Source organism: Marmota flaviventris, chromosome 3 (assembly GCF_047511675.1).
Source record: "Marmota flaviventris isolate mMarFla1 chromosome 3, mMarFla1.hap1, whole genome shotgun sequence".
Lineage (NCBI taxonomy): Eukaryota > Metazoa > Chordata > Mammalia > Rodentia > Sciuridae > Marmota > Marmota flaviventris.
In genome coordinates this window covers 121680712-121708448 of record NC_092500.1, presented here as the reverse complement: position 1 = coordinate 121708448, position 27737 = coordinate 121680712, and the positions used below count along the sequence as shown (strand labels likewise).

The 27737-nt window shown below is 48.1% G+C and overlaps 1 protein-coding gene across 1 annotated transcript in view; it reads right to left on the bottom strand.

Moving 5' to 3' along the window:
• The window catches only part of Prmt8 (protein arginine methyltransferase 8), a 94532-nt gene that overhangs the window by 21878 nt on the left and 44917 nt on the right, over nt 1–27737 (bottom strand). Inside the window, exons 3-6 of the mRNA XM_027951249.3 lie at nt 18858–19013; nt 14981–15044; nt 2734–2876; nt 2104–2191 (exon numbers count right to left, since the gene is read on the bottom strand). Coding sequence (XP_027807050.1) covers nt 2104–2191; nt 2734–2876; nt 14981–15044; nt 18858–19013 — 451 coding nt within the window. The remainder of the gene's footprint in view (nt 1–2103; nt 2192–2733; nt 2877–14980; nt 15045–18857; nt 19014–27737) is intronic.

Below are 27737 nucleotides of genomic sequence, written 5' to 3'. Positions count from 1 at the left end.
AGGCTCAAAGGTGTTAGGTCATTTGCTCAAGATTACCCAGTCAGGAAATGGCAAAGCCCAGAGCTGAAATTCAGGGCTGGCAGACTTCAAAGCATTTAACCTAAGGTACCCAACCCCTTGCTGCTCTCATTTGGAGATTTATCTCCTTCCTTCTTTAGGTCAAATATTAGAAATCTTACTAGATCAGCCAGAAACAGAACTCTGAGTGGGTTTCCAGGGCCTGGAGACTCAAACAACTGTCCCAGTCCCATCTTCTCCTGAAGTTGGCTCTGAACATCATGCTTTGATTTTGCAATTCCAGAAAAGTGTGCAAATACACACACACACACACACACACTCCCTAGCACAGTCCAGTGGAGGCCTCACTGGTGGCACTAAAGATTAGATGACAATTGTTGGAATAAAGGGGGCAACAATTTGGTAACTCTTGGCCTCTGGGGGCAGGAGGCCTGGGTTCACCTAATCAGCATGCGAAGTCCTCTGCAGTAATCTTGTCAAGCGGGGCCTGTCCACGCCATCACGGCAGGATCGACTGATTCTCCTGGACAGTTCAGAATTTCTGTCCCTTGCTACAATTAGTTGTTTGTGTGCTTGCTTGTTTGATTCTTTGCTCTTTCGTTATGTCTGGATCTGGTTGAGGAGATGCAGCTGTGTCTAACCTCACAAACACACAGTAATGTTGGAGTCTGTAAACAAGTCAAAGTAACACCTGGAATTTTGCCAGGGGAATGTTAGAGTTCGTAAACAAGTCTGGATGGTGCCTGGCAAAATGTCAGAGGGAGTGGTTTGAGAAGTAACAAAAACAAGCCATTAACTGTGGAGATTCCTTATTGGTTGACTGATGTATCTAGTTTATGCTAATTAGATAAGCTGTGTGGAATGTATAAATACTGCTCCTGTCCTGCAATAAACGGCTCCTACTCCTGCTGTATCAACGTACACAAGTTATTCGTCACACCCCGGTTATTTTGCTGCAGCCAGCCGGACTGCGGCAGAAATGTTGGAGTCTGTAAACAAGTCAAAGTAACACCTGGAATTTTGCCAGGGGAATGTTAGAGTTCGTAAACAAGTCTGGATGGTGCCTGGCAAAATGTCAGGTGTTACTTTGACTTGTTTACAGACTCCAACACAGTAAGATTTCTCCCCATACTAGGCCTGCATTGCTGAGAAATGTTTTCTTTTAAAGGTAATAGAATAAAATAGTTCTTTTCCTTTCCAGACCAGATAAAATATTAGAGAGTGTTTTTTGTTTCATTTGTTTGTTTTACTTAAATTTTTTTAAGAGAACCTTTGTGTGTGTGTGTGTGTGTGTGTGTGTGTGTGTAAGAGAGAGAGAGAGAGAGAGAGAGCCTGAGAATTGAACTCAGGGGTGTTCTACCACTGAGCTACATCCCCAGCCCTTTTATTTTGAGCCTGGTTCTTGCTAAATTGCCCAGGCTGCCGTCCTCCTGCCTGGGCTCCCAATTTGCTGGACGTACAGGAATGATCCACTGTGCCCAGCAGCATCGCTCCTTTTCAGCTGGTGAGGCATTATGAATACACCTTTAATATGAGCCTCCTGCTCCCCCTGAACATGCACACGCAGAGACCTACACATACACGCACACATAAACACACCATTTGTTCAACTGTTCAAAGCAAAGTCTCCCCTCCTGCCCACCCTACTGCTATCCAATCTCTGAAGGAACCTCAGGGAAGAACACCTCTTTACCTAATGTGAAGAGGAATCGAAATTATTTTGACACATTTGAGTGGCCTGAAGGCAGATTCACAGTGATTGGCCAGGCTGGAGACCTGCCCCCGCTGACCCCTGTGATGGCCTTTAGGATGACTAAGCCTGCTCTCTGCAATTCTTTTCTTATTCGCTTTGCATTCCTTCTCTCACATCAGGACATTTCTCTTTTACCAGCCATATCGCTTATTTTCTTTCGTAAACCTCCCTCTCTTGGGATTGGAGAGAAACACAGAGAAGAATCCAGAAAGGGTCACAGACAAACTCTACCACAGGGATAGTGGCAGTGACAGGTCGACTCAGGCCCACTGAAGTGGCTCCCACCCCCAGTGTGCAACAGAAGTTCCAGGCAGAATGAAAAGGTGACTTACAGTGAATTTTGAAGTCCTTGTACTGTCTGTCTTCAATCGCTACCACGTACAAAGCTGCCCGGTCTGGAAACATAAGCCCTCCAGGTTTCTGTTGATGAATGGTGGGGAAATGGGTCTCGTAATCTATTCACCTGACAAAGACATCACATTTTGAACTGCACATAGAGTCACCAGACAAGCATCCCCTCGCCAGCATTTCTCATTCAAGGGACTGTCGCCTCGTCCAGGGTCAGGGCTGGGACAGCAATGCTCAATGTTTATTTTGGAGCAAGGAGAAGTCGGGGGACAAATGCAGAGTCGAGGGCACTTCAAAGCCAAGGTAAGCAACACGTTTGCTCGCTGGCAGTTATGTGAGTCCCAGGGGCTGTGGCCCAGGACAGACTTTTCTCTTGAGGGCAGCAAATGGGTGTCTACTATCGAGAGGCCTCGGTTAGACCTCAAGACATGCATTCTGAAGGTTGCCTGTGGGACCAGGGTGAGCCTCCCATCCCTTAAAGCAGATGTGCTTTACAGAGAGCGGCCTGGGAGAGCTCTCTCTGAAGTCCTCGTATTCTCCCTAGGCTGTAGGCCATGGGGACAGCAGCGAGACAGCCAGCAGAACAATGTGGGGACAGCATGTGAGACACTTACCAGCCACTTGTCCCTGGCAAAGATCACTGTGTTGAGCATTGACTCATAGAATAGACAATAGCCCATCCACTCGCTGATGATGATGTCCACCTTCTCCACGGGCAGCTCCACCTCTTCCACTTTACCCTTAAATATGGTGATGACTGGAAAATAAAAACCCCAAGGCCACGCTTTTCGGGGACCCCACCGGGGAACCATGAGCTGCTCACTTCAGAGCACATCGCCAACTCTACCTTTAGGAAGGGATGTGCCTTGCTCTCAGCCAAGCCAATTTGTACTAAGATCATTGAACACTACTTGCACATTTGCCCCCTAAAAGGCTTTAAGCAGTTACAAGGGCTGGCGTGCCTTGCCATCAGCTAGCTCTCCCGGCAGCCCTATGAAGTAAGCACGTCATTATTCTTCTCGTTTTTACAACAAAGGAAACTGAGGATTGTAGGTCAAACGGTGGCAGCGGAAACAGAGCCCAGGTCTGATATGATAGGACTGTAATCCTCCCATCAGTATCCCTGCCCATGACATTCAAATGCAAAGAAGCAAGGGATGCCTCCTCCATGCCCCTGCAAATATTTAGTCAGCACCCAACACCCCTGGGTGCCCTCGGTGTCTGAGAGGGAGGCAAATTGGTGTTTTGACAAGATCTGGATTCCACAGTCACAGAAACCTGGGGGGTAAGTGCTGGGTCTTCTAATGGTTAGCTGACTGGCTTTACCCGTGTTATTTGACCTAACTTAATGCCAATTCCCCAGAGAACAACAGGGGAAAGTAAGGTCTACATAGAGGTACGTTGTACTGATTAAAGAAATGACACACGGGAAGTGCCAGGCCCACTGTTGAGGTCAGCAGAAGGTAAAAATGATCTGCCAGATTCCTTCTTGTTGATGGATGGATGGAGAGGGGACAGGAACCAAGCCCTGTTCTGAGTGGCCTCTACTTATGAGTTACTTCCAAGACCTCAGGTCCCACTGTGATTGGTAAAACTTCTTAATTGGGTTTTTGATCAACTGACACAGACATATACATGATTTTGGAGTCTCCTCTCTCTCTCTCTCTCTCTCTCTCTCTCTCTCTCTCTCTCTCTCTCTCTCTCTAATTTGTTGCCACAAAGATCAGAGCAAAATCTACCTTGGATGCTGCTACTAAATTGACAGAGTGATGTCCTGGTTGGCTACTTCCTTCTGAAATTCTCGCTCAGCACCCACCTCCCCACCGCCCCAAAGGCCACGCTGGGCCTGAGCTCTGAGGACAGGAACCAATGATGGCCTGGACCAAATCAACCACAGGTGTCATCAATCTGAGTTTCATGAAAATTAATTTGGACACAAGGCTGTTCCTTGGTGAAGGGCACAGAGTCCAGTGGCTTAACTTGGTGTCCTCACTGGGGACAATGCAGGTGATGACGGAGGGCCCATTAGCAACCTCTAGTGCTGGTTCACTCTACGCCTTCCGGTGTTTGATCCGGGGTCATCAGGAAGACCCTCCTCTACAAGGAGCCAGAGACTGTACATGAAAGCTGGCCCTGACCCAGGCCTCTGTGACCTTTCTGGTTACTACTCATGAGTCCCTGCCAAAATCTCCTTCTCCAGGGCCCTGAGACCCCAGGGCAGGGACTCAACCAAGAGCAGGGCCCAAGATACACCAAGAGAATTCACAAGGGCACAAAATTAAGGATTTTTGAAAATGCAAACAGTGCCTAATTTATTTCTTATTCTTATACACCTGACCTACCTACCTAATTACTGGCTTCTCTAAGTTTTTGGTAAACAGTTTTACAGTGTTTTAATGGCCATTCTCCTTCTCCTCCTTCTTCTCACAACTCCTGAAGGCTCTTCCCTGATGTCCACAGGCGTCTACGCTGCTGTGGGTCAGGCCCTCCTCCTGTGTTATATCATGGCCTCCCTATGACCAGGAACATGTCTCTTCTGTCCTCTGGAGTCCCATGGCCTCCAACTGGGGTGTTTAACACAAGGCTCCACCCATGAGGATTCAGTGGACTGGGCTCCATTAGGAGCTGTGGGAAACAAATGGACAAGCACTTATAGGCTAGTTCAGCAAAGAGGCGTATGTGGAATATTCTTGGGTGCTCCCCTCGCCCCCAGTGAGTGAATACTGACCATATTCTCTGTGCTAGCCCTCTAATCCATCAGCTGCTATATCCTGATCAGTATAGCTTATGACAGATAAATAGATAAGATGGCTTGATAAGCAGACAGGTGCTTTGCAACAGGAAGAAGAAACACCTCCCTTGGGTTCAGATGTGAACTGGAACACAGACCCTACTCCTACCCTTGTCCAGGTGCTTTTGTGCAGTGCTCAACCCGTACAACTTTATGCTGTCATCTTGGAGGCAACAACTTATGCTCTTATTTCAACTGACAATGAACCCTGGGGAATCACCGCCTCTCCTTTGGGACCTCAGTTTCCTCAATAGTAAAAAGAAAAGAGGGGAAACAAAGGAAGTAAGTTGTATCAGAAATCCTTTGCAGTTCCAAAACACTAGGGTCCTTCAAATACGTACTGAGCACTCACATTCTGTAAGGCACTCGGTGAGGTGTCCTGGTAAGGGCAGCTGACATTTATATAAAGTGCCACTACAATATCCAGTTTAGTTCTAAGTTGCAACAATTCTTGGAGCCTGATTTTTTTCTCAGAGGCCACATATTTCCTATGGACACAAACACAACTGCCAAGATGAATCGAAGATATTTATGAGGACTGTAGTCATCACTGTAACCACTTCAATCCCCAAATTCAATTTCCAATCTGCAAAATGATACCTCTTGTGGTAGAATTTGTGCCAATCTGTTAGAGGCTGTGGACCAGCATATGGCATGAGGCTGGCTTGAAGAATTTGTGGGGACTCACAGCTCTGGTTTTCCCTTCTCCACATCATGGTTTTTCAAGGGGGTCTAAGGTTCTGGGTAGCTTCAGGCTGCAGACACCCCTGCCCAATCTGGACCCCACATCAGCAAAACTGCCCCAGCTCAAGGTTGCATTGAGGCCACTAACAGGGCTGTGTTCTTATTCCATAAGGATGGTGGAAAGTTTGTTCAACTACCTGTGACAGGACCCTGGCTCGTCAACTGCAGGATGATTAATCATAACTAAATGCACAACAGGGAGCGATAAACTCTAAACTGGGAAGTTTCCCCCGTAGCAAATTAGACATCCAGAAATGTTATATTAGTGTTCTTTTTCTTTTTCTTTCAATTTGAGCAGTTATTTCAGAAATGTAACCATTCTGATTAAAGGTAATTTTTATTACCTTTAATATTAAAAAATTATATTAAAAATATTTTTAAAGGTATTAAAAAATTGGAGCTGGGCACAGTAGCACATGTGTATAATCCCAGTGGCTTGGGAGGCTGAGGCAGGAGGATCGTGAGTTCAAAGCCAGCCTCAACAAAAGCAAGGCACTAAGCACTCAGTGTGACTCTGTCTCTAAATAAAATACAAAATAGGGCTGAGGATGTGGCTCAGTGGTCGAATACCCCTGAGTTTATGCCTGGTACCAAAAAAAAAAAAAAAAAAAGCAAAAATTTAAAAACCTCATTGGGCCAGCACAACATTTGAGCCTCCATTGCATCCACCAAAGTCAGATGACCCTGTGGAGTCTGAAGTTAGTGATGTTCCCGTTTTAAATTCCTCACATCTGGGAGCAAATACTGTCCCACAGAAAAGTGGGCATTAGGGTCATGTGCCTGAGGACAAGAAGGACATATGAGCCAGTGACACTGGCAATGACACCCTACTGCAGCAAGGCCCCTGGCCATTCCCTCTCCACTCCCTCAGAACTTCACTTGCTTGTCTGTTTTGGGGACACCCACGCTGACTGCCATGCACCTTCTGAGGGCCTGACTCGCCTCCAGCCTAGGAGCTCCAGCTCCCGGCTGTCTATTCTAGGTTCCTATTTCCAGGATCTAACAGAGCACTTGACTCCCCACAAGCATTCAAAACTCGTTACTGCATGAATGGATGAATGAATGAGCAATTTCAGAAGAGAGAAAGAGAGAAAGCGCATGCATTGGGTTAAGAAACAAAAGATCTTCCAACTCATCCTAATTATGATAGTAAAAAATTGCTATTATTTGAAAAGCAACATGCAGAGTTAGGGTTAGGGTATATATTATCTCAATCATCCTCCCAGGACTTGCGTGGCTGATTTTACTCATCCCTTTGCCTGATGAGAGAAGTGGAACTCATCAGAGTCAAACTTTGGACCCAAAACCAACCTGGCTGTGTGGTCTTGTGCAAGGCACGCAGCCCCCCCTGAGGTTCCTTCCCTTTGCCTGGTGGGTGGATGCAATAATGTCTGACCTGTCTGCTACCTTGGGTTGCTTAGAGAATAATGAAGAGATCATCCTCAAGCTTGGGAAGTTGAGAGAAAAGAAATCAGAGAAGGGAAAGGACTCAATGGTCCTTCTCCTGAACGCTGGTCAGGTTGGTTGGCAGGTGGAGGAGAGAAAAGCATCACCAGCAGCCAGGGCGGGGACAGAACCCATCAATCTTCCCTGGCCTCAGCGCCTGCCCCAGCTCCCTGCCCTTGTTTTCTGCAGGGCCCAGATGTGTGCATAAACCTCTCTCAAGTAGGTTGGAACCAGCCCAATCTGGAGCCTGTGGTGACAGAAGAACATCAGTATCTTTATCTTCTACATCTAGTAGGACTTGGCTGTGTCCTGCAGCAAACAGACCCCATTACTAGAGTGGCATGGGTGGCCCCAGGTGCCACGGACCTTCAATATAATTCGTACCACTATATGGTACCCAGATTCCTATTCATCCAAGAGCATAAAGCTTGAGGTTCCGCCTTGTCCCCAGTGCATGATCTGCCCCATTCTGTGTGCCAGCCTGCTCTGGCTCCCGGAAGGGAAGCTTAAGTCCTACTGGCTTCAGTCAGAGCCTTTTCCTGGCCAGAAGCCCCACCTGGCATCTCTCCTCCCTAAGCAGTGAATGTAAACCATACTAGAACTCTTCCCCACCCCAAAACACCTCTACCACTTAGAACCCCTTGCCTGGCCCAGCCTGCCAGAGGAGAGCATAGGCCTGGCTGGTGGGGGCAGGGAGGGGTATGGGAGGATCGGGTGAAATCAGTTGGCGTGTAAAAGACAACCAAGCTTCCCCTGGATTCAGGTACTCAAAAACTCACTCCCCATCTCACTTTCACTCACTGGCTGTAGCAGAGGTTTACTAGGGACGGACAGAATTGTGCCCCACCTTAGGGAACTGACGAAGATGCTCTTCCACAGCTGTGGGTTCAGCATCTGCGGATTCAACCAAAATGAAATCAAAAATATTTTTTAAAAGTTGTTTCTTTACTGAACACAGACTTCCCCTTCTTGTCACCGTTGCCTAAGCAATATAGTAGAACAACTATTTACACACATTTGCATTGTATTCAGAGTGATGAGTAAGGCAGAGATAATTTCAGTACCCAGGAGGATGTGCCTGGGCTACGTGCTACTGTGCCACTTGAAACGAGGAACTCGAGCATCCTCAGATTCTGGTACCAGCAGGGCATGGTGACACACGCTTTTAATTCCAGCAACTCAGGAGGCTGAGGCAGGGGGGTCACAAGTTCAAAGCCAGCCTCAGCAATTTAGCAAGGTCCTAAGCAACTTAGCAAGACCCTGTCTCTAAATAAAATATATAAAGGATGTGGCCCAGTGATTGAACACTCCTCTTCAGGAGATTCTGAAACCCATTCCCTACTGACACAAGAGATTACTATACAGTTGTCCCTGTGTGTGAAACACTGTCCCCCCTCTTAGCGTGGACCTCTTCATCTTTCAGGTCTCTGCTTCAGCACCCTCTTCTCTGAAAATTGTCCCCTTCTTACCAGTGCTGTACTGGACGATGCTCGCCATCAGCCCCAGAAGGAAGAAAGGGAGGGAGCAGAGTGGCCGGCAGCCCCGAATCAGAGCACCTGCTGACCCCCATCATGCAAAGACTTTCAGGCTAAGGACACCCCACCCGCGGCGTCACTCAGGCAGGGCTGAGGAGAGGGGCATGCACAGAACTGGCCCTTAAAGAAAGCAGTCCCCTGGTTTTCTCCACCACCACAACGTGTTTCTAAGAACTTTCCCATTTTGTAATCACGTGGTGATTTTGTCTGCTCTCTCACCTTCACAGCTATCTTCTCTGTGACTTTGGAAGCTTTGTGACAGCAAAAAATTTACTGTCCTTGTCACACTCCCTTGTGCCTGGCTCAGAGTCTGGCATGAGGGACAATAATATCTAAAGGGATGAATCAGTGAAACTCACTTCTGAGATTATTAATGGGTTATTTTACCAGCGGTTAGGAAAAGAAGTACCAATGGCCGGTAAGCACTAGGACAAGTTCATTAAAAACACTTGTATGTGATTACTCCCATTTCTTCTTTTGACAGGGTCATTAGTCAAGTTAATAAATGAAATAATAATAGCAACAGTAGCTAACGTGTATTGGCTACTTGCTGCCCACCAGACGCTGCTGTGGTGTGCTATAGGGTCTCAGCAACTGGCTCTCCAGAGGATAGAAGCCTGATTTGTAGAATCTTCTGATTTCTTGATAGCAAAGAATACTTAGAAATATTCACATTTCCACCATGATCAATTTCAAGCCCTTAAACTTCACCATTCCACAAATTTACTGAAAATTTAGCAGTCAGATGCCCTAGATTGCCACCCTTTTACTGAAGCAAATATATAATTCTCACAGCAACCTTGTGAAATAGGAGTCACAATTATTCCCATTTCACAGATGAGGAAACCAAGGCAGAAAAATCACAAGCTGAGTGTTCAGGAAGTCCTGTTCTAGGGCCAGCGCTTACAGGACACCAGGTGGAGACGGGAGCAGGACTTTGACGAGGCCTCTCCTCCACTGCATCCCACTGGAGAAGGTGGCAGATTGTCAAGGGGCTTCGCATCTGGGGCTTCATGACTGCATTCCAAGGAGCTGGTGAAGAGCAGAATGTCAAGAAGCCCACAGGAGCCCCCACACTCACCACAGGGCATCAACAAATGTGTAGATTTGAGGAGGGAGGGGTGTGGGAGTCTTAGTAGTTTGTAACAAGGGACCAACTGTCTCAATGGGAAGTTTAGTATGAGTAAGAAACACGACTCCCAGTTTGGATGCAAAACACGCGGCATCCAGAGGTAGGCTGGTTGATGGAGCCCAGCAGTAGCGTGTGAACCGGCCACAGGCTGTAGCTGGTCCCCAGCTAGAACAGGGTGGCGCGGTGTTTTCCACACTGCTGACGCAACTGGAGCTGCGCTATCAGAGGTACAGTGTGTGGCTCCCCCAGGCCCCTGGCTGAGCATCACCCTCAGAGGGTGCGGGGGATGCCGAAGCACACTTGGCCCGAGGAGAAGGGAGCCCAATCAAACTCTCCCAAGCAAAGGGGGCAGAAAGTGGGCTGTGTAGCCTGCATCTGTGGGAGAAAGGAGGCTCCTCACTCTGTGTGGCCCCAAAGGAAAGAAATAGAACATTGGCAAGGTTAGCAGGAAGCAAAGTCCACCTCTGTGGAAAAAAAGTGCTTTCTGACAACCCCAGCTCCCCAGATGGCTGGTAGTGGGATCCCCATCAAGAGGATCACGAGGGTCATCCCAGAATGACACACCTGCGTAGCATGGAAGAAAACTGTAGGGAGACAGAATCGGGCATCGTCTAGGTAAGGTTCAAAGTGCATGGCCAAGAATTACCAAGGTGGAGAACATCAGGCCTGAAATGATCTACAGATGCTTTATTGAGCACCTGTTATGGGGGAGGGCTTGTATTAAGCACTTTGCCTATATTACCTATAACTCCCAGTGATCCCGCAAGCTGTGCAATGGTGTATCTCCTCTCTGGGGAGCTCTTTAAAGGCTTCAGAGGCCCCTATCTCCATTGTCACTGGGCTGCATCCTGCTACCCTCTGATCTCTTCCACCCGTGACACTTATGCTTAGAACATGCACAAAGGGAAGAGAAAGGAGGGGTGTTTTGTTTTCCTTTAGATTTCTGAGAAGCAAATGGGTGAGAGTGTTTGCATATGGAATTATGAAAATCCTCTCAGTCTGCTCTCCAGTGTCAACTCTCACGAGCGACCCAGGCTTCCCAAGCACCTGGACAGTACAGTGGCTTCCTCGTCACAGAGGAAATGATGGTTGTCAGATGCTCCAGTCAAAGAGGAGTCACTGACGTGCGTGAGGGCCACGTGGGGAGTGAGGTGCATGAAGGCTGCGTGTCTGCTGCAGGTGGCTTCCTGTAGGTGTGTCTCCATGTGAATCAATCAATCCCAAGTTGCTGTGTGGGGAGGACAGGGAGAGAGACGGATCGCTTCTGGGAGGCAGGTATTTTGTGCCCCATGTTGTTATTTATGTCTCCACACCCACACTCCCGAGATCTGCACAATTAGACATGGCGACGTTTCAAAGCATTTCCATGGAAGCATCGGGGCACCCGAGCTGTCCTCTTTGAGTCCACATGCCAAGGCTGAGTGAGCTCGTGCAGCTGACCAGGCCTCGGGTGGCTCTGTCAACTCCACCCGCCTGTTGCAACCTCTAAGAAATAGACAATTTGGCATTACGGAGTCCCCTTTGCCAGGAGTCCCCTCCTTGGGACAGTGTGTGTGAGGGGGAGGAATAGGGACAAGGCATGGGGAGGCTCTTCTCTTAGGGACAATGCCTTCTTGGGTCTTTGCCTCAGTGGCACAGAATCAAGTCTGAGCTACCAAATCAGAGCATCAAACGATTCCACCCTAGAGATACTCAATGGAGCTCAAGGGCTGGATGTCCAGCTGCCCTGGGAAAGGTGGGGTGTGGATGCCACAGCTCGGGACGGTGAAGCTTGAGTGGGGAGAGGGGGCCCAGCTGGGCACATCAGAGCCCAAGAGGGTTGAGAAGGAGCCCTGGGGAAGACAGGTCCAGTGCAGAAGAGTAGAGGCCCAGGGCGAGGAGGCCTCTGTGCAGGAGGAGGCCCACGTGAGAAGGCTTCACAGGGAACTGGCAGGAGGTGGCGGCAGCTACGGGAGCTTGGTCATACATAGCAGAGCCTGGTTGGGTAAGTGAGCATGCAAATAATGGAGGCTGGGAAAAAACTAGAGTAAGTCCTGTGGCCCTGGGTGAAAAGCGGAGGTGTCCCAGGAGCTCAGGCTTGACGATAGATATAGACAAATAAGCGCTGTACAGAGGTGCGCACACACTCCCTGGCTTTCCACGGTCAACCAGCCTGGGAACATCAGGACCCTAAAGCCAATGGGCGAACCTAGCCCCAGATCCTCATTTCTAAACGCAGTCCCTGGGATCAAGGGGAAACAGCGGATCTGAAAACAGAAGCCACAACCTGAACAAGCCTGGACGATCTGCTGCCAGAGAGTGAGAAAACCTGCAAAAAGGGAATGAAGTGTGTGGAAAAGACAGAAGCCAGCTTGAAGGGTGCCCAGGGACCCAACTGGGAGCAGCCCGAGTATCCAAGTAAGCAGTGATAATAACAAGCATAACCCATTAAATTCAACTAGGAGTCCATGGGGAGATGAATTAACACATAATGAAAAAAAAAAGGTAGCTGGATGGGCGGATGCATATTGCACACAAGGTGAATATTTGGCCAAATGTGGGGGCACACGCCTGTACTCCCAGAGGCTTGGGAGGCTGAGGCAGGAGGATCATGAGTTCAAAGTCAGCCTCAGCAACAGTGAGGCGCTTAGCAACTCAGTGAGACCCTGTCTCTAAATAAGATGCAAAATAGGGCTGGGGATGTGGCTCAGTGGTCAGGTGCCCCTGAGTTCAATCCCCAGTACCAATAAATAAATAAATAGATAGATAGATAGATAAGTAAGTAAATAAATACATATTTAAATAAAAGATGAATATTTGATGAGGAATGACATTGTTCCTAGCTGGGATCTGTGATGTCCCCCAAAGTTCCATGGGTTGAAGGCTTGGTCCCAGCTGCTGGTGCTATTGAGAGGTGGTGAAGAATTTAGGAGGAGGGGCCTGCATGGAAAAAATAGGTCCTATGGGTGTGTCCCTGAAGGGTAGGTCTTGTTCTGGCTCCTTCCTCTCTCTCTGCTTCCTGGCCCTCAGCAGGTTCACAGCTTTGGCCGACCACACTCACTGCCATGACATACCTCACCACTAGGGCCAAAACAATGACCATGGGCTGAAATCTCTGAAACTGTGAAGCAAAATAGATCTTTCCTCCTTTTGAGTTGCTTATGTCAGGTATTTTGTCACAGTGATGTAAAGCTGACTAGCACAGAGATGTTAATATGATTTCAAAGCACCTTCCCCAGGAAATCTTACTAATCTCGAAGGGGAACAGGGCAACTCTGCCACAGAGAAGCCTGGTAGACATGGCATTACCAAGTGGTCAAAGCAGACGCTCTCAGTAACAGGAGAAGCCAAAGTGTCATGTAATGAGAACGCGGCATCTTGTCTGGGATGCGTCTGCCCGAGATGCATCACCTGAACCCCTTCATGGGGACAGGCCACGCTCGATCCTGCCCAGAGTCCTGTAACTTCTGCTGGGTTCTTTTCCTCTGAACTTGGTGCTTTGGTCTGAGTGTGTCCCTGAAAAGTTCATGTGTTGGAACCTTAATTCCTCTGTGTGGCAGTGTTGAGAGGTGGGGCCTAGAGGGAGGTGTCTGGGTCATGGCCCTGGAGCCCCAGTGAATGGATTCATGTGTTTTCGAGGGAGGGGTTAGTTAGTACCAGAGCAGGTTGTTGTGTCCCTTGGCTTTCTCTGGTTTTCTCTCTCATCATGTGACCTTGCTTCTGTACACACCTGCTTTCTCTTCCACTTTCCACAATGAGCTGAAGAACCAAGAAGCCCACACCAGATACAACTGCCCAATCTTGAACTTCCATGCCTCCAGAATTATGAATGAAAGTCAACCTTTTTCCTTTGTAAAATTTCCAGTCTCAGGTCTTGTATTGTAGCAATAGAAAACAGACTAAGGCACTTGGTCAGCCTGGTGCCTTCCTGTTAGTCAAATTTGAGTTTAAATGTGATCCCGTCAGAAAGCATCTAACCTAGAGTAATCACCTGGGCCCTTTCTATCATATCACTCTACTTCAGTGCACAGAGGAGCACTTATCGCCCTCTGGTATTTTTCTTTGTCTTCTGATTTGTTTAGCATCTGTCATTCCACATTCCACTGGAACACAGAATCCATGAGTTCTGTGTTCTGTCCACAGAGCCTGGCTCACAGTGATACACACATGGTTGAGTGAACCATGCTACTGCCCCTTCAGGAGTCTCCAGCAAGTGGGTTAAACAGCAAACAAGTGGTAGGGCTGAGGCCACATGGAAATAGGTCAGTCCATAACTGTGTGTGGAGGCAAGAGAACCACTGGACCTGGCCTCTCTGGTCAGACACCCCACAGGGGAGCAGGAGGTTTGGTGCCCAGCAGGGAGCCTGGCCCTGGAGCTGGGCTGCCTCAGCACAGAGTGGGAAGGCAGGCTTTTTAGGGACTCAGCAAGACTTCAAGGCCTGGGCTCCCTCCCGCCATGGCCTCCCATTCCAGCCTCTTCCCCAGGCCTATGGACCGGCCCTCAACCTTGCCCTCGCTCAGGAGTGCCCTTCCCTCCCAGCCTCATGCTCTCCACCCCTGGAATTCCACGTGGGCTCTTTCTTGTGCACGTGTCCCTCCCAGGCCTGCTGCTCCCAGTGGATTTGGGTTCACTGACCAGAAACGGCAGCTCGCCCTGCTCAGGGAGGTCCTCTGATCAGGGGCCCCGACAGGTCTAAGATGGGCACCGAGACAGGGGCTGGGGATGTCGCAGTCCATGGGCGAGGAGCGAGAGGAGGAAGGGGAGGGAGGGGATGCACTTTTCTTTATGATCAGACTCCAGCGTGGAGAAGGCCCCGGGAGCAGTATGGTTGCCTGGGCAGTCCACTGGCAACAGGGGTCTGCCAGGATGGCCAGGGGCAGGTGATGGGCAGAGGTAGGCCCGGGGAACGTGAAGACAGGAGGAGGGAGAGGAAGACTGCCATTGTGCAGAGCTCAGCAAGGTGCCTCCAGGTCAGTGAAGCAGAGGCAAGATAATCAGGGATTCAGCCATGGGTGGGGCCTGCTGAGAGCTGACCTCTGGCTGGCATGGTAAGGCGAAAACCTGAGACCCCAGGGTCACCGTCCTGTTCTCGGGGGCCTCGGCGAGGTGCTCCACTACCTCAGGCCAGGAGCTCTGGACTCTCCCCTAGGATGTCAGTCTGTGACCCCCAAACAAGAAAGCGCAAGCCCCCTCCCCGCTCCATCCATGGGAAAGTACTCGGAGGTGGCCTTACTGTTGTCCAGGTGGTTGGCCTTAATGATCTTCTCCGAGTAGTCAGAAATACTGGAGCACTCGATCTAGACAGGGCACAGAACAAAGGAGCAGCATGTCAAGAAGAGTCACAGCATGTCTGCTGCAGCCTGGATCTGGGAAGCCCCCAAAGCCCTGTGTGAAAGGCTGTCCCCAGCCTGTGGCACTATGGGGAGGGGGTGTCACCTTTAGGAGGCGGGGCCTAGTGGGAGGAAGTTAGGTGACTGAGTGCATGGTCTGGAAGGGGATACTGGGACCCCAACCCTTTTTTCTCTTTCTCTCTTTGGTTCTAGGTTTCCATGAGGTGAACAACTTTGCTCTACCATCTACTCCAACCACAATGCTCTGCCTCACCACAGGCCCAAAGCAATGGAGCCAGACAGCCAGAGGCTGAAATATCTGAAAACATAAGTCAATAAACCTTTCCTCCTTAACAGTTGTTTATGTCAGGTATTTTGTCACAGTGACAGAAAACTGACTCATACAACATCCAATACCAGCTTAATGAACAGAGAAGTTTCAGGTCTGGAGAGGTGTGGTGACTTGCCCACAGCTGCACAATAAATAATGGCAGAATAAATTAGGGACAGAATTTGTGCCCTCTCAAGTCCAGTGTCCTTCCACTAAATTGGATTGTCTTCATAAGGGGCTAACACCTGGCTGCAGCCCATGATGAAGGACCTGATCTTTTTTCTGGAGATTTAAGAACTAGTGATCCTCACCTCCTGGCTAGAGGATAATGGGAAGAGGTAACACAGCCACTGACCTCCCAGGGAGGTGTTGGCCAGAGTTGCCACAATCCTTCCTCTACATTCCCCACATTAAACCCTCCCAAGGTGAACCATGCACATTTCTGACCACATGGGAAATGCCAGGTCAGGACTTTAGGGCTGGTCTTAAGATGCTCCCCTACCTCACTACACACATTAGCTTCAACCCTCGCTATAGTTGGGATAGTTACTAAAAGGCTTTTTTGCCTGTCTGTGGAAGGTAGTAGAACCTTTAGGAGGTGGGGCCTAGAGGGAGGAAGTGAGGTCAATGGGGACATGCCCTTGAAGGAGATATTAGGACCCAGGTCTTTGTTCATTTCACTCCTGACCATGAGGTAAGGCCTTTCTCTTGCCATATGATGCGCTGCCTCATCACAAGTCCAAAAGCAATGGAGCCAACTAACAATGGGCTGAAACCTAAAAAACTGTAAAACCAAAACAAACCTTTCCTCTTTTTAAGTTGATTATTGGGAGTATTTTGTGACAGTAATGAAAGCTGACTCATGCAACCCTTCTGCAGACTCCACTCTTGAAAGGATTTATTTCTTTTAATCTGGAAGTCCTTTCTAGGATCCCTAAGCCTCCTAAGTGAAGGGCCAACATATTTGAGAGATGAATGAATCATTAGCTCACAGCAGGACCTAGTGGGAATAGTTGGAGATCAAGCCCCAGCCCTAGGATGTGCTATCAGAGATTTCTGGGAAACAGATGGGCACCTGTCAAGCGCTGCCCCGACCTCCCTAGCTGGCTCTCCCACAGGGCTAGCCTGTGCCAAGGCCCTGGGCTGGACTCACCTCCACACTGAGGCCCCATCTCAGACTGCCCTAGGGCCTCACGAAGGGACCATTCCCTTCAGAAGTCATTGCAGAGGGCCACCAGGGAGTTTCTGACAATCAGTGTCTGCCTTTGGGGCTGGAAATGGGTCTGGCCTCTGTTAGAGGAACAGCTGAGCAGGCAGACCCTGGCCCAAGCTCAGGTCCAGGAGGCCCTCGCGCTCCTGGGCGGCCAGCTCTTGGCCCTCGGGTCTCACGGTCTTCAGAACCAGGCCTCTGTCCTCCTCTCCTCCCCGCTTGCCACCGTCCCACCGTCCCCGTGAGGTCACTGAGGTGAACGGTGAGAACACAGGCTCCTGGCCAAGGAGCTGGTCTCCCATCAGGCCTCCACCCCCTTCTACCGGGGCCTCTGGGGCCTTGAGACAAGGTGCAGCCCGTCTCAGGTGGTCCTTGAGGACAAGGTGGGCTCAAGTGTGAAACTCCAGCGCCACCAGCTGCCCACGGCTTCCCGGACACGCCAGGCCACTCCGTCCCCGTCCCTGTCATCTTCCTCCGCCTCTTAGTGGCCCTGCCTTCCCATCCTTCCCTCACACTTTCTCCTTCTTTTTCTTCCTCCTTATTTTCTGATCCTGCTGTTCCTCTGGCTCCTCGCGTCTCTCTGGTCCTCTCTGCTCTTCATTTCTCTCCGTGTCTCTTTCTGTGCCTCTGTCTCCACTTCCTGTGGCTCACAGTGGTCTCTCCTCCCTTCTCCCTGCTCCACCCTGGCCACCATCTCCCTCCCTGGGGAGGGGCCGTAGGCGGAGGGGGGAGCCTGGGAGAGAAGAGCCTGGGAGCCATCCATCTGTGGCGGGCTGCCTATGAGAGCCGCTGAGGCTGTGCCAAGTCCCCACAGCTGGGAGCTCTTGACAGCTCCTTGGCTGGAGCCCCCGTGACTCAGGAGCCAGGGACGGCGCTGCCTTTCCCAGCCCTGTCCCCTCCCCTGCCTAGGCCTGTGCTGACCACCGGGCCTGGGCCCTGGGAGAGAAAGCAGGCAGGGATCACCAGATGACCCCAAGGGCACCTCGAAGGCACGTGACCTCACGTGACCTCTCTGTGGGTTGAAACCGTGCCCTGCCAGGGGCCACTGTCCTGGCGAGGGGACCTAGAGAAGGAAGCCTGATGGGGAGGGGCCACAGCTGTGATGATGACGGTGACGGTGACGATGACGATGATGATGACAACAGGTGACAATGTGCCTCATGGGCATCACGTAGGCCCCTCCTCTCAGCACAGGCCTCAGCTGAGCTTTCACAGCTGTTCCTGTTCAAGGCTGCACCCCAGGTACCCCGAGGAAAGCCTGGGCTCCCAGAAGACCCTACAGCCGCTGTCCCAGGGGCATGCGAGAGGAAGGAGCACTGTCCTGTTGGAGGCTCAGGGGCCAGCCCCGGGGACCGGGGTGCCCAAGGGGACTTAGGGGCTCTGGTGGACCCAGGAGCCTGGAGCTCCTGAGGACAGGCTCCAGTGGCCCAGCACAGCTAGAAAGACACTCCCGCGCACTATTCCAGGCCCCAGGGCCTGGCCACGGGCCGGCTGGAGTCCACTGGGTGTCGGCCTCTGTTTTCCAGCCCTGGACCCTCAGCCATATTCCATCAAGGGCTGGCAGCTCAGAGCTCTTTCCAGTTCTTTCCAGCTCCGACTCTCCCTGCCCTTCCCTGTCCTGGCTGCGTGGCCACATCCTGGGAGCCAGGGGAGGCTTCCCAGAGCAGCCTCCCTCTCCAGCCGGAGGCCTGCAGCGCCAAAGCAGATTTAAAGGGACCAACTTGCTCCTTAAAGATAGAGGAAGGAGATTGCCTGCCCTCTGCTAGGGCCCCTATCCCCCAGCCATGACAACAAGCCCTGAGCTCTGGCCATCTGCCCGGCACCCTCTGAGCACTTCCACATTTGAGGCACACCACAGCCTATGGGCAAGGTTCTGTGACCTCCCCATTCTACAGACGCAAAATGTCCAGGGTCACACACGTGATGGGTGGAAGTGCAGAGGGTCAGACCAGAGCTCACGTCTAACCAGCGAGGGCAGAACTCAGTTCTGTAAGTTAAGGATGACCTCAGGAAGGCCCGAAAATCAGGAGAGCCAAAGCCCTTCATAAATGTCACCAGTTGCCAGGGCAAGAGGTTGGGGCCATGCCTGGTGACAGGGAGCCTGCCCACCCTGAGAGCCACGCTTGGTTTTCTCTACTCCTCCGGAGCAAGCGTGCCCCTCCAGGAGGGGCCGGGGGAGACGCACGGGCAGGGCCAGCTCCGGGAAGCCGAAGCAGTGGGGAGGGCAGGGCATGCTCACCCCAAACACCTTCCTGGCCCCGGCCTTGGCGGCGAACATGGAGAGGATCCCAGTCCCACTGCCCACGTCCAGCACCACCTTGTCCTTGAACACGTGCTTGTTGTGGTACATGGAGTTCCGGTAAGTGAGCGTCCGCACCTCGTCCTTCAGCATCTCCTGTGGTGGAAGGGAAGGGAAGGCAAGGTCAAGGCAATCAAGGTACCAGGGGGACAGCAGGGCCATGCACCCCTGGACCACCCCAGAAAATGCTTCCAGAATCTCAATATCACGGGGCACAGCCACAGAAAACTAGGGTGGGGCAGCTGGGCCAGAGACTCCCTGCATTGTTCCAAACTACCCAGAAAAATAACTTGGTGCCATCAGAAGAGAAGCTCAGGTCCCAGCTTTAGAAAGTTCTATTTTACCAAAGAACACAGGGAGCAATTATTCCAACTCAATGTGAGAGATTTAAGTTAGATCTGAAGCAGAATTTTCTGCTATGATGAAAGAATTGTCATTGAACAGGGTTTTTTTTCCCTTAATATTTTTAAAATTGTACATGGACAGAATATCTTTATTTTGTTTATTTATTTCTATGTGATGCCGAGGATCAAACCCAGTGCCTCACATATGCGAGGCAAGTGCTCTGCCACTGAGCCACAGCCCCAACTCCTGAACAGGTTATTAAAGACAGTTTTTTTATGTGTATGTACTTTCATTTTATTGGCTTGTTTGTTTTTGAGAATGGAAGACATGCTTCTCTCTCCAGAAGTAGGTGCTTGGTAAAAACTGGAACCTGATAAACTGTGAAAACTGTCTGTTGCCCAGTGAGAACATGATGGATCTGTGTATGTGGTGAGGCAGGGACCCCTGGCCATTCAAATTACGGGCAGATGCTTTCAGCTAACTCATCACCAACAGTGTTGGGTTATCTTTTTTTCCCTACAGAAATTAATGTTATTGAAGTATAATTTGGATACAATAAAAAGCTCAGGTTTTAAGAGTGGCCATGCATCACTTCATGCTTTCTGAGGAGTGCGTCGCCAGGTGACTTCCTCGCTGTGTGAACATCATACAAACTTGGATGTCACCAGGCTGCGATCTCATGGGCCACAGCCCTCCGTGGGGTCCCAGGTGCCCGCAACACCCTAGTGTGGCACATGACTGAAGTGGCCAGTGTGAGGATTTTGACAGTACGCATCGGCACCACGGCCATAGGCAAGATCCGCAATATTTCCTTTACCCTGGAAGGTGCCTTGCTCCCTGGTGACACCCGTTCCCGCCCCCAGTCCACATGACCAATATTCTGATTTCCGTCCCCAAGCTTCCTCCTGCCTGTTCCAGACCTTCATGCAGATCGAACCGGCTAGCATGCGCCTTTTTGTGTCTGGCTTCTTTGCTCTACATAAAGCTTCGAGATTCATTCGTTCGCGTGGCTCCGCATATCCAGGTTTGTTTTCTGTTGTAGTTTTTGTTGTTGACTAGCACGTCATGGCACGAGCATACCACCAATGGTTTTGTCTGCTCCCTTGTTCATGCGCGTCTGGATTGTTCCCAGTATTGTTTGTTTGTTAATTATAAATAAAGCTGCCATAAACATCCTTGTGTAAGGATCTTGGAGGATGCACATTCCTATTTCCTTTGGGTAAATACCTAGAACTGAATTTTCTGCATCTTAAGGTGGGTACATGTTTAATTTCATAAGAAATTGCCAAATCTTTTCCCAAAAGAGTTGTACCGTTTTATGCCACCATCAGCAACGTCTGAGAGTCCAAGTCGTTTCTCATCTCAGCAATATAATTTAGTTGTAGCCATTTTTAATTCTAGCCCCTGAACGGGTGTCTCACTGTAGTTTCAGCTGCGATTCCTCCACAGCTGTTGATGTAGGTCATGTGCTCGGTGGCTATTTGTTTTAGTCAGCTTTCTTCACTACTGTGAAGAAAGACCCAACCAAAACAACTGTAGAGAAGGAAAAGTTTACTTGGAGGCTTACAGAGGTCGCTCAATCCGTAGACAGTAGGCTCCATTCCTCAGGGCTCCAGGTGAGTCAGGAACAGCATGGTGAAGAGTGTGGCAGAGGGAAACAGCTCACATGATGATCAGAGAGCAGAGAGACTCCACTCTCCAGATACAAATATACACCCCATAGCCACACCCCAATTCCCACCACCTCCAGCCACCACTCAGCTAATCCCATTGAGGACTAATACACGGATTAGCTTAGGTTATAACCCAGTCATTTCTCCTCCAAACTTTTTTGCATTGTCTCACCCTTTGGGGGGACACCACATCGAAGCCACAACACTTCATATTTACCTTTGTGTGTGTGTGTGTGTGTGACATGTCTGTTCAAGCCCTTTGACATTTTTTCCCCTTGTGCTGTTTGTTTGTCTTGTTTTTACTGAATTATAGGAGTGGACATACTCTAGAAATAAGTTATTTTTTAAATTTATCCTTTTTACCTATACTTGACAGTAGAGTGTATTTTGACGTATTATTACATACATGGAGTATAATTTCCCATTCTTGTGGTTGAACATGATGTGGAGTTTCACTGGTCGTGTAGTCATATATGAACAGAGGAAAGTTAAGTCTGATTCATTCTACTGTCTTTCCTATACTCATCTCCCCTCCCTTCCCTGCATTCTCCTTTGTCTAATCCAATAAACTTCTGTTCTTCCTTCCCCACTCTTTATTGTGTGTTAGCGTCCACATATCAGACAGAACGTTCAGCCTTTGATTTTTAGGGATTGGCTTATTTCACTTAGCATGATAGTCTCTAGTTCCAACCATTTACTGGCAAATGCCATAATTTCATTCTTTATGGTTGAGTAATATTCCATTGTGTATATATGCCATATTTTGTTTATCCATTCATCTGTTGAAGGGCACCTAGGTTGGTTCCATAGCTTAGCTATTGTGAATTGAGCTGCTATAAATATTGATATGGCTATATCACTATAGTATGATGATTTTAAATCCTTTGGGTCTATGCTGAGGAGTTGGGTAACTAGGTCAAATAGGGGGTCCATTCCAAGTTTTCTGGGGAGTGTCCACACTGTTTTCAAGAGTGTTGCACCAATTTGCAGTCCCACCAGCCATGTATGAGCGTGCCTTTTTCTCCACATCCTACCCAACACTTATTGTTGCTTGTATTCTTGATAATTGCCATTCTGACTGGAGTGAGATGGAATCTCAGTGTGGTTTCAATTTGCATTTCTCCCATTGCAGGAGAGGTTGAACTTTTTTTCATATATTAATAGAAACAAGTTCTTTTTGCCAGCTATATAAAATATTTTGAATATCTTCTCCCAATCTGTGGTTGGCCTTTCTCTTCTCAACAATATCTGTTGAGCCAGTCTTAAATGTTGATAAAGGCTGATTTCTCAGTGCTTTTTCTTTCTTTCATTATCAGTGCTTTTTCTTTCCTATTGAATTTATCCCAAGGTCACAAAGATAGTCTATGATTTCTTCCAGAAGTTTTGTGGTTACATTCAGGTCTTTGATTCATGTCAGGTTTACTTCTGTTAGTGGGTAAGGTGGGGTGTGAGTCCATGTTTTGTCTTATAAATAAATGTTCCAAGTGCCACCGACTGCATAGGCTGTCATCCCCCCACGCCTTGAATGACCTTGCCACCTCTGTCAAGATCATCTGCCTTTACACAGCTGGCTTTCAGATATTTAATCTACTCCACTGATACACCAATTCCACACCAACTTGACAAGCTGATATTAATTTTGAAATAAAGTAGTGGAAGTCTTCCAATTTAGCTCTTGAATTTTCAAGATCATTTTGTTTTTTCTAGGTCCTTTGCATTTCTGTATGAATTTTAGAATCTGCTTATTAATTCATACAGAGCAATCTCCTGGGGTTGATTGAGTTACAGTGACTCTGTAGGTAAATCTGGGGAGAATTGTTATCTTAGCACAACTGAGTTTTACAAGCCAAGAGCATGACACAGTTCTCCATTCATTTAGGTCTTCTTTAATTTCTCTCTAAAATGATTTATAGATTTCAGTGCAGAGATCTTGCATTTATTTCCTCCATTCATGACTATTTGAAAGTCATGCCTAAGGCCTCTCAAAAGTACCCGATTCCAGGGGCTAGTGTATATGTGACCTTGTATCTCGCAGCCTCACCCACACCATGTGGTAGGATTTTTATTTGTTTTCTAGATTTCTTTATTTTTTTATGTAGAAATTTTTTGTTGCTTATAAATAAAACTAATTTTCCTCCTATCTGTTTGCCCTTTGTTTTTTGTTCTTTCCTCTTGCCTCATTATTGCACTCACAAGAAAACACTGACCAGAATTGCCAAGGATAGACATCCTTCCTTCATTCCAATATGTAACATGTCACCAGCATGTAAAATTTTAGCTGTAGGCTTTCCGTGATTTGTTTTTAATCAGACTGAAGATGTTCCCATCTCTCTTTAACTGGTTGAAAGCTTTGATCATGAATCGGTGTTTAATTCTGTCATATGCCTTTTCTACATTTTTTGAGATAGTACATGACTTTCCTCCTTTGTTCTGTTAACGTGTAACTCCACAGACTGGTTTTGAATGTCATGCTGCATCAGCCTTTTTAAATATTACTAGGTTTTCTTTACCAACATTTTGCCACAAATATTTGTATCTATGTTTATGAGAGATGTTGATCTGAAATTTCTTTCTACCCTCCCTGCTAAGCTCTGCTGGGTGCACCTCGTATGTTAGAAAGGATCCTCTTATCAACCTTTTTCACAAACGTTTGTGTAAGATGCATATTCTTTTTTCCTTTAACTATTTTATATTACTCACTAGTAAAACCATAGGGGTCAGGAGTCTAAGGCAGGAGGATTGCAAGTTTAAGGCCAGCCTTAGCAACTTAGTAAGGCCCTAAGCAATTCAGTGAGACTCTGTCTCCAAATAAAAAGTAAATAAAAAGGGCTGGGGACGTGGCTTAGTGGTTAAACATCTCTGGGCTCAATCCCTGGTAATAAATAAATAAATGGCCTGGGTTTTTTGGGGGGGAAGTTTTCAATTATGAACTTCGTTTGTTTCATTAGTGAAAGGTTATTTTAGCTTTCTATATACTTTGTATCAGTTTTGACAATGTTATTTTTCCAATGAACTTATCCATTTCATTCAAAGTATCAAATATATGGTTAGAACAATAATTCTCTTATTTCCTGCTGAGTGTCAGCACAACTACAAAGATGTCTATTTATGATTCTATAACTTGTGTTTTCTCTGGGATTTTTTTCTTGATCACTCGAGGTGGGTGTTATCAATTTTTTAATCTGTTCAAAAACTAGCTTTTGGTTTTGTTGGTTTTCTCTCTGGGTTGATTTCTATTCCATTGACTTCAGCTCCCATACCTATAATTTCCTTTCCTAAACTTATTTAGGTTTTACTTGTTCTTCTTGCTCTAGTTTTATAAGGCAGAAGCTTTGATCATTGATTTTACACCTTGATTCTTGTTTTCTAACATAAACATTCAAAGCTATGATTTACCCTCTAAATGTTCCTTTATCCGCATCCCACAACTTTGGATATGCTGTGTTTTCACTATTATTTAGTTTGGAATATTTTCTCATTTCTCTTGTGTTTTCTTCTCTTAACCATGAGTTGTTAAGAAGAGTGCTGCTTAATTTCCAATTATTTGGAGATTCTCTGCATGAATATTACTTTTGGTTTCTAATATATTTTTAACAAAAACAAACTCTGCTTTATTTTATTTTATTTTTGAAATTTGTAGATCTCTTTCTTTGTAACCATTTTTGGAATTTGAATGTCCCCCAAATGCCCGTATGTTAAAGGCTCACTCCCTGCCATGGTGCCATTGGAAGTAATGGAACCTTTAGGAGGTGTGGCCTAGTAGAAGGAAGTTAGGTCACTAGAGAAATGTCCTTGAAGGGGATATTGTGTACCTGTCCCTTCCTGATTCTCCCTTTGCTCCCCAGCTAACATGAGGTGAGCAGTTTTGGTCTGCCATGGGCACACTGCTATGACGTTCTCCCTTGCCATAGGCCCAAAAGCAATGGGCCCCCCAACCACAGACTGAACTCTCCAAAACTGTAAACTAAATCAAAACTTTTCTCTTTTTAAGTTGATTGTCTCAGGTATTTTGTCACAGTGCTAGAAAGCTGACTAACACATCAGCACATGATCTATCTTAGTGAATGTTTCCATGTATGTGAAAAGTATGTGTCTTTCATAGTTTGGGATGTAATGCTCTATAAATTACAATTAGTTCAAGCTGTTTGTAACATTCAAATTTTCTGCATCTTATTGATTTGTGTGTGTCTGTGTGTGTGTATTTTTGTTATCAACTACAATGAGAAATGTCTTAAAAGTATTTGACTGATTGATTGGAGATTTGCCTTTTTCTCTCTTTAGTTCTGCATGTCTTGCTCCATTTGTGTTTTTTGGATCTCTGTACTCACATGTTGTGATGATTACACACATGTCACCTTGGCTAGGCTGAACCGCATTTCCCAGAATCTCTTTCTCTTATGTTTCCAGTTAGGATGGATTGCAAGGGAGATTCTTGTGAGATATGGAAAGTGAAAAGAAGGCATGAAGACTAGTCACTGCTTCTCTGCTACCTGGGATTGATCTCTGTGATATTAGTAGAAGTAGAACAAGTTTAGTTAGATTGAGTTTTCTTCTGTTTTAAAAGACTTTAAACCTCTCTGTCTCAGAGATCTCTGAGATCCAGTACCATCAAACAACTGGACAATATCTCCAGGACTAGGCACGGAGCATGATGCACAGTAGATGCTCAGTAAACACAAAGACAGTCTGTACGGCATATGGTAAAATGCCAGAACCAGAATCCCTGCATTTCCATCATACCTCCACTGCTACTGAGCTCTTCTGACCCAGTCCATGGCTTAGCCTTAATTTTCTCATCTGGAAAATTGGATCATCGGGGCTGGAGTTGTGGCTCAGTGGCAGAGTGCCTGCCTCACACACGTGAGGCACTGGGTTCGATCCTCACCACCACATAAAAATAAATAAATATAATAAAGATATTTTTAAAAAATTCAAATAATAAAAGAATCAATACAATAAAAAAAGAAAATTGGATCATAATAGCACTCACTCTAAAGGGCTATTGGGTTGATTGAATAAATACAGTAAGTTTCACCAAAGTGAAGCCCAAACAGTTCTGGATCTTTCTAATAACTACGCACCTTTTCTTCTTCCATGCAAGGAAGCAGTTGAGGGTGAGCAGAGAGTGGAGGAAAATAATGACAAAGGTGTCAGAAATCCTCAGTCCTTGCCTAACTGCCTCTCCTGGGTTGGCTGAGCACCTCTGGAGACCCCATGTTTGCTGGAGGAGTTTCCCAGATGTCCTGTTTGGATTCACAACTCTGTCACTTCTTTGGCCGCTTCCTCATTTCCTTAAGGCCCTAAACCACAGGAGCAAGGTCCAAATGCTGGGAAGACAAAAGCTGTGCCTGCCAAGAGCAAACGCTCCCTCTCCACCTCCTCCTCCCTGCTTCAGTGGCACCTGGGAGGATGCCCCAAAGATGCCTTCAGACGGGAACATGCCACGCTCTCTGTTGAAAGCAGTTCCCAGCCCCCGGCTGAGGATGGCTTTGTCTCCTGCTTCCTTGCCTATTAAGCACACCACAGCACATGGACTGATTGCTAGGAAATGAGGCCCCAAAGAATGTATTTCAACAGGACCTGCAAGATGGTTCAAAGAAGGGAGCTGGCCAGGAGTGGGATCCGTGCCCAGGGCTTGGGGTGCAGGACACAGCTACATTGTCCAGGACTCTTCCTGAGGCAGAGGCACCAAGCCCAGCACTGACTTCCAGAGACGCTGAGAAGTCAGAGCCCGGGTCTCAGGGTCACAGAGCCCACTCCCTCCTCTCTGGGCGGAAGGTTCAGGAAGCACACGTCTGTCACTCCAGCTCCTGTTCTGGAGTCCGTCCTTCTCAGAGAGGCTTTGGATTGGAAGGCCACAGTCTTCCCCTCCTGGCCCCTGTTCTAAGGAGGCTGGGTACCAAGTCATCTCTGAATGGAGCTGTGGGAAGGGAGGAGCACAAGCGTCCAGAATCACCTCCTGCTAATGCTCTTCAGAAACCCAACAGTCCCCTGCACCCTGCCCACCACTGGGAGCTTCTTGTTACTATTTACAGGGAAACAAACCCAACCTGAGTGTGCTATGCTTCAAACATCCACTGATGGCTGTTCATCAGCAGGCTGCTGCACCCCACCCCTGTCCTGTGTGGAAGAAAGGGCAGCCGAGCCACCACCCAGCTCTGCACGGTGAGACATAGGACTTGCCCAGACCCAGGAGGCAGAGCGTCGCTGCAAGCTGCCTGGCAACGACTGAGTAGAGACCCCTACTGCTCGACAACAAGAAACCAGAGGCCCTTGCCTGCAAGCACAGTGTAAGAGTCATCCTCGTGCCCCTGCCCCCAGATGATCTTGAGACTGAACCCAGTGGAAGGAGACCTCAGGGGGGAAGGAAGCTGCCCTGCTTTAAAGGACTGTGCACTTCTCTTGCAGCCAGGGTCTAGAATGGCCTAGAACAGCAGAGGAGGGATGTGAAATAATTGTGCAGAAGTATTTCTGATGAGACGGTTGCTAAGGACTCTTCTAGGACTCAGTGTTTTCTGGAACTTGTAGGTCCTTTAAGTGCCCTGCTCAGTCTGCACTAGGTTTACATATGTTCATCAAGGCTGGTTTTTCTATCAATTCACCCAATTGAGGGAACCTGGCCTGGTATTTTAATTGGTGGCCCTAGGTGACCCTTCCCAAGTGGAAGTCATATTCCTCTGGTGTCGGGTCACCGTGCTGACCAGGCATCCCCCGAGTGACTAGATTAGCAGCCATGTCAACAGATCTTAGCAAATCAGACAGTGGGCCAAGCTCTGGGTTCCAAGCTGGGGACATAAAGTCC